The sequence below is a fragment of the Panthera uncia genome (genome assembly GCF_023721935.1).
Source record: "Panthera uncia isolate 11264 chromosome A3 unlocalized genomic scaffold, Puncia_PCG_1.0 HiC_scaffold_11, whole genome shotgun sequence".
NCBI lineage: Eukaryota > Metazoa > Chordata > Mammalia > Carnivora > Felidae > Panthera > Panthera uncia.
Window position 1 is genome coordinate 1,232,011 of NW_026057578.1, and position 6,000 is coordinate 1,238,010.

General features: G+C 60.8%; 1 protein-coding gene and 1 long non-coding RNA gene across 9 annotated transcripts in view; one reads left to right on the forward strand and one right to left on the reverse strand.

The window, feature by feature from the left end:
* DIDO1 (death inducer-obliterator 1) overlaps positions 1–5,934 on the forward strand; it is a 49,764-nt gene extending 43,830 nt beyond the window's left edge. For all 8 annotated transcript variants that reach the window (XM_049650481.1, XM_049650484.1, XM_049650483.1 and 5 more), the window contains one exon: positions 2,481–5,934. In XM_049650481.1, coding sequence (XP_049506438.1) covers positions 2,481–5,536 — 3,056 coding nt within the window. In that variant the 3' untranslated portion in view covers positions 5,537–5,934. The remainder of the gene's footprint in view (positions 1–2,480) is intronic.
* On the reverse strand, positions 1,670–5,960 carry LOC125936419 (uncharacterized). The gene is made up of 2 exons (XR_007462013.1): positions 5,888–5,960; positions 1,670–2,523 (listed from the first exon to the last, which is right to left on the reverse strand). It is a non-coding gene; the product is annotated as an uncharacterized LOC125936419 (long non-coding RNA).
* Between the last annotated feature and the right edge of the window lie 40 nt (positions 5,961–6,000).

Below are 6,000 nucleotides of genomic sequence, written 5' to 3' on the forward strand. Positions count from 1 at the left end.
CTGCCGTTTACACTTCAGATACTAATGCAGCCGTGACACGAACACACGCGTCGGGTGATGAGATCCGACTGCTTCAGAACAGACGTAGGCATAAAGTCTCGGTGAAATTCAAAACTTAACACCGATCCTCGTTAGACTGTTTACAGATAGGTGCAGATGCAGTCCGGTTGAGAGTTGAAAGCTACTTAATTAGATGCCAATGCCTGGCGAGCTTGCTGTTCTCAAAACAAATGTAAATGCTGAGTGATTTAACCGTCTTCCCCCGTGATGAATAGGACAGCAGAGGTTGGAATCTGCAGAGGGCTGCCGAGGTTAGGGGTGTAGTGATCGCCCTCTAGTCTGCACATTCACCCGTTGTAAGTTTCCCTTGTGAAGGCACGCTTCACCAGGACTGAGACCCAAGCCTCCCCGGATTTAACACCATGACTTCCCTGCCATGCACAGCTTACCGACCTCTGGGGCCTGACCCCGAGCCACAAGCCCCAGTTGGGCTTTCCCTGCGAGGAGTACAGGTCCCGGGGACTTCCCCCTCACCAAGGCTCCCCGGCCCTGGCTCGCACCCACCCACCCACGTGGCTGAGCGCATTCCTTCACCGTGATTCTCGTGTCAGGTTCTTCAGGGAGAGCCAGGCTCGCAGAGCAGGTCTGCAGGCTCTGGGGCCGCTGGCAGCCGACCCGCGGTCCAGAAGGGCCAGATAGCCATGTTAGCAATTGACCAAACCCCAGGCTGGGTCTGAGTAAGCAGTCAGATGTCCAGTAAACTGCTATGGTGAGAGGAGTGCCCTTGTAAGTTATCCTCAACTCATGTTAATTAGGAAATGAACTTGATAGATTAACCCTCAGGTCTGCTGAGCAGAAACGTTTGCCATGTAGCAAAGTGTGGGCTGCCTGATTTTCCAGTCTGTTCCCTCCTTTGCCTGGCTCTTCCTTTCCTGGATACACAGCTTTTGCTGGGGGGCTGGGGGGGGGGGGCAGGGAGAGGACGTTCTGGAAGCCATGTCTCTTGAGGTGATGGCGAGGTCCTGGTGTGTTAGGAGCGGATGTCTTCAATGGACATCTGTGCTCTCGCACATCAGCTATGAGGCAGGAGGCCCAACCTGGGAGGGAAGGAGGGTCTCAGTATGCTGTCTGCGCAGATGCTGGGGTTCCCCAGCTCTCCGGCGCCCCTGATACTCCTCCTCAGGGGCTGGACGGGCCATCCACCAACCCTCGAGTGCTCGACCTATCAACCCATCTCTGTTGGAATTTAGGGAGGTTAACAGAGTTTGAGAATTGTATAATGGCACCCACAGAGAACTATTTCAAGTGACTTGTGATCATCTTTAAAACCAAAAGGAACAGGGAAACTACTGATTTTTAGTAAGTAGAGAACGTGTACGTACCGCGTGCATAAACATCCACGTTCTACGATGATGTTATCAGTTGAGTTTATACAATTTGATTTTAAATATGCTAGTGACATAAGTTTTTGTTCTTTGTATGTCATTTCTCCCTAAAATTACTGTTTTGTGACTTGGGGTGGCGGGGTTTTGTTGTTGTCGTCCCTCTTTTGGTATTCTGGATTTATTGTGAGTGTGGTTACCGAACTATTAACCCCCTCGATAAAACGCACAGTTTAGGACGGAGTAAGCCTTTTTTATTTAAGAAATGGGTATTTTTAAGAACCATCCTGTGCCCAGGAACTTTTCCATGCAGCCTGCTCTTCACGGAACACCCCGCCCTTGTCTTTAAGCACCCTGTCCCGTGTTCACAGAGACTGAGCAGGACTTGGCCCTTGTTGATGTTAACAGAATTCCCTTCTAAACCTACAAGGGTGTTTATCATAGCCCTTTCAGTCAGCTTGGTCTTTCCCATTAACTGTAACTGTGACGCCAGCAGCTGGGTGACCTTCCCTAATGGCACGTGCTGAGGGGATTGTTGCAAACAAGCCGTGGAACTGCTCCCTGGTGGAACCTTCGGTATTCGTACGTGTAGCTTGAATTACGTAGCGCAGTGCGTGAGTTCCAGGAAGGGCTGTTACCTTTCTGATGTGTAGTGAGAGGCAAGTAAAAGAACAAAGCTAAGATTTTGTTTAAAAAAAAAAAAAAAATTCTGGTGCGTACATGCTTCGTTTCTTACAGGTCAGCAGATGCTGACGTTTGCACACTGGCCTCGCCGGCCTCCTCCGTCATGCCATTGCTTTTAATTACGTCTGATCTTTAAATCTGTAACGTAGGCTCCGCTCATTGGGATGACTTGACTCATGAACTGGGCCCTGGGTTCTGTGGCTGTGACATGGGGGCTGGACGGCGGAGGCGACGGTGTGCCCCGGGGTCTTTTGTTTGCAATAAGCTGTTCAAACACTCGATTGTGTTTTGCCAGTGAGTTTCTTCCTCCTTCCTATTGAAACGTGCCCCATCACTGCCCTTGACAGGGTTTACGTCTGGAGAATAAAGGCCGACGTTAAATTCTGAACTCTGCACAAATGTTTTGTTTTTCAGGTCTTGAGTCACCGCGCCCCAACATCATCCTCGGGTTGGTGATCTGTCAGAGAATAAAACGCCCTTCAAGTGCTGGAGAATTAGATAAGGCAGAGGAGAAGCGGACCCGACTTCAGACCCAAGAAGAAACGGAGGTTTCTGTCTATCCCAAAGTGCCTGCAGCCCCGCAGTCTGAGAAGAAACCCCCCAAGCTCCAGGTCTGCTCCGGGGACGTGGCCGGCAGCACCACACCCCCAGGGACTCCTCCCCCGCCGCCCCCTCTGCCCGAGCCACCCAGTGCCCCGGCGTCGTCGTCCGTGTTGAAAATCCTGTCGTCGCTCAAACCAGGAGCCACGAGCACTACCACGGCGTCCTCACCCGCCACCGCGGCCGTCACCGTGGCCTCTCCCTCCGCCAACCCCTCCACCTCGAAGACAGCCTCACCCCTGGAACACATCCTGCAGACGCTCTTTGGGAAGAAGAAGTCCTTTGACCCCCCTGCCAGAGAGCCCGTGGGGTCCACACCGGCCTCCCACCAAGACCCCAAAGCCACGGCCGACAGCGGGCTGCCCGCGGCGCCTTTACTGGACCCGATCGTCCAGCAGTTCGGTCAGTTCTCAAGAGACAGAGCTCTGGAGGACGAGGAAGATGACAGACCGTATGACCCCGAAGAGGAGTACGGGCCCGACAGAGCCTGTGACGCTCAGCTCGAGCGCGGGAGGCGCCCCGATGGGGACAAGGCCCCAGAGACGGCCGAGCGGGAGGAGGTGGCCTATGACCCGGAGGACGAGACCATCTTGGAAGAGGCCAAGGTGGCCATCGACGACCTGCCCAACAGGATGTGTGCGGACGGGAAGGGCGGCTCCGCCGAGAGGCCCGGCGAGCCCACGGCCGCCGGAGCGGCCCCCTCCCTGGTCGAGCAGCAGCAGATGATAGAAGAGCTCAACAAGCAGATTGAGGAGCAGAGGAGGCAGGTGGAGGAGCAGGAAGCCGCGCTCCGGCAGCAGAGGGCCGCCGTGGGGGCCTCCATGGCACACTTCTCCGTGGCCGACGCGCTGCTGTCGCCGCCCCCGAAGTCCCTGCCCCAGGCCGAGCTGTTCCCGCCGGAGCAGCAGGTCGCGTGCCGCCCGTCCGCACTCCCCGGCGCCCCTGCGGGGGCGGGGGCGGGCCCCGGCTGCGACCCGCGGCAGAACCGGGACCCCCGGCAGGCCCGGCGGCTGGCCGCAGAGCACGGCGAGGGTGAGGCCGGCTCCAGGCCGCCCGCGGCCCGGGAGGAGGGTGCAGAGTCGGCCCCGCAGGCCAAGCCGGACGGCCCCAAGCGCGAACACCCCCCCGCGAGCCCGGTCCCGCCGCCCGTGGACGGCGGCACCCCCTCGGCGGGCTCCAGACCTGCCCGCAAGGTGCTGCTGCCCACGCCCCCCGGCGCAGCCGCCTTTCAGCCCGGCTTCCCTTTGCATGGCGACACCCAGAGCTTCCCCTCTGCCGGCGGGAGGGACCCTTTCTCTGGTGCCCCTCAGGACAAAGCGCTCGGCTCATCCCAGTACGAGGATCCGAGGAACGCTCCGTTTGCCGAGAAAAGTGACCACCCGACCGTCGAGCCTGAAGGAGACAGGGAGCCGCAGTGCAGACCCGGCGAGGGGGCCGCCACTCTCCCGGCACCTGGACAGAGGGTGGGGGGCCCTCCGCCCGTGCCCCAGGGCCAGCGGGAGCCGGCACCACGTGTTTTCGGAACGTCTGGGCTTCATGGCCCCAGTTTCCCAGGACCGAGGGGGTCCGTTCCTCCTTTCTCAGAGGAGAGTATGGTTTCCAATAGCGATGGGCCGCGGGGGCCTCCGCCAGCCAGGTTCGGGGCTCAGAAGGGGCCCATTCCTTCCTTGTTGTCAGGGCCACACGGGCCCCCTCCCTACGGGGACAGCAGGGGCCCCTCCCCCTCCCACCTTGGGGGACCCAGGGGAGCGGCACCCCAATTCGAAGACCGGAAGGACCCCCACGGGGAGAAGAGGGAGTTCCAGGACGGCCCGTACGACGAGATGGCCGGCCCCCCCTCTCAGTTCGAGGGACCAGAACAAGCCCCCTTCATGGCGGGCAGAGGCACGGCGCCTTTCCAGTTCGGAGGCCAGAGGAGGCCTCTTCTGTCACAGTTTAAGGGCCCCCGAGGAGGTCCCCCTCCCTCTCAGTTTGGAGGTCAGAGAGGGCCCCCGCCCGGCCACTTCGTGGGCCCGAGGGGGCCACATCCCGGTCAGTTCGAAGGACCCAGAGCCCAGGCACCGAACTTCATGCCGGGGCCCAGGGGGATCCAGCCTCAGCAGTTCGAGGAGCAGAGGGTGAGCTCGCCCCCGAGATTCGCCGGCCCCCGGGCGCCGGCGCCCCTGCCGTTCGGCGGGCCGAGAGGCTCGGCGCCCTTCCCCGAGAAGAGCGAGCCCACACCGCCCCGCTTCCACTTCCAGGGCCCGCCGGCCCCGGGGCTGAAGCCGGCCCCCAGGCCGCTGCTGGAGCTGCCCAGCCACCCGCCGCCGCACCGGCCGGAGCGCTGGGACGAGGCGCCCGCGCAGGGCCCCGAGGCCGACTTCCGCGAGGGCAAGGGCCACGAGTACAGAAGCCAGGCCTTTGAAGGGCGGCAGAGGGAGCGGTTCGAAGCCGGGCCCAAAGAGAAGCCGCTGGAGGAGCCCGAGGCCGCGCCGCCGGAGAGCCGGCCGGGCAGGGCCCTGGAGGAGCGTCGGCGGGAGCGGGGGCGGCGCTGGAGCCGGGAGCGGGACTGGGACCGGGGCCACGAGCGGGGCCGTCACCGCGACAAGGACCCGGGCCGCGAGTGGGACCGGAGTCGGGAGCGCGGCGCCGACAGGGACCGAGGGCGGGAGCCGGAGCGGGCGGCCGAATGGGGCCGGAGCCGGGAGCGCAGCCGGAACCGGGACCGGGAGCGCCGGCGGGAGCGGGAGAGGTCTCGCAGCAGGGAGCGCGGCCGCGACCGCACCCGCGAGCACGGCCGGGAGCGCAAGGACCGCAGCAAAAGCAAGGAGGGCGCCCGGGACCCCAAAGCCGAGGCGCCTCGGGCCGCCACCCCCGCCACCCAGACCTAGCGCCGGGCCGCGCAACGCTCCCGCGGGGCCGGCGCCCGGGGCGCGGTGAGCGCCTGGGTGTGCAGAGAGCTACGAACTGCGATGCAGAATAGAACGTTCTGGACTTCAACGATTGCTGTAATTTTGTGTATAGTGGTTTCTTACAAAATTTCACATCTTTACAATTCTGTTGCTTTTTAAAAAAAAACTAAGAACTGAATATTTCCATTTAAAATCACTGAAATGGGAAAGCGTCTACAGAAGCATATTGCTTTTTCAAATTATAAAGTTATCTTTTCCAATAACTTGAGTCTAGGAACTTTTAAGGGAATTTCAGTGGACCCTAGAGCCATACCTTCGCTGACCTCTCACCTGTATTTCTGTTTCCAGAAGCTGTTGTCACAGGTGTCACAGGTGTAGTGCTGGGGGGGGGGGGGGGGGGGGGGGGGGGCGTCTTTCCTCCGCCCCAGGGGGTGGGGGGGGAG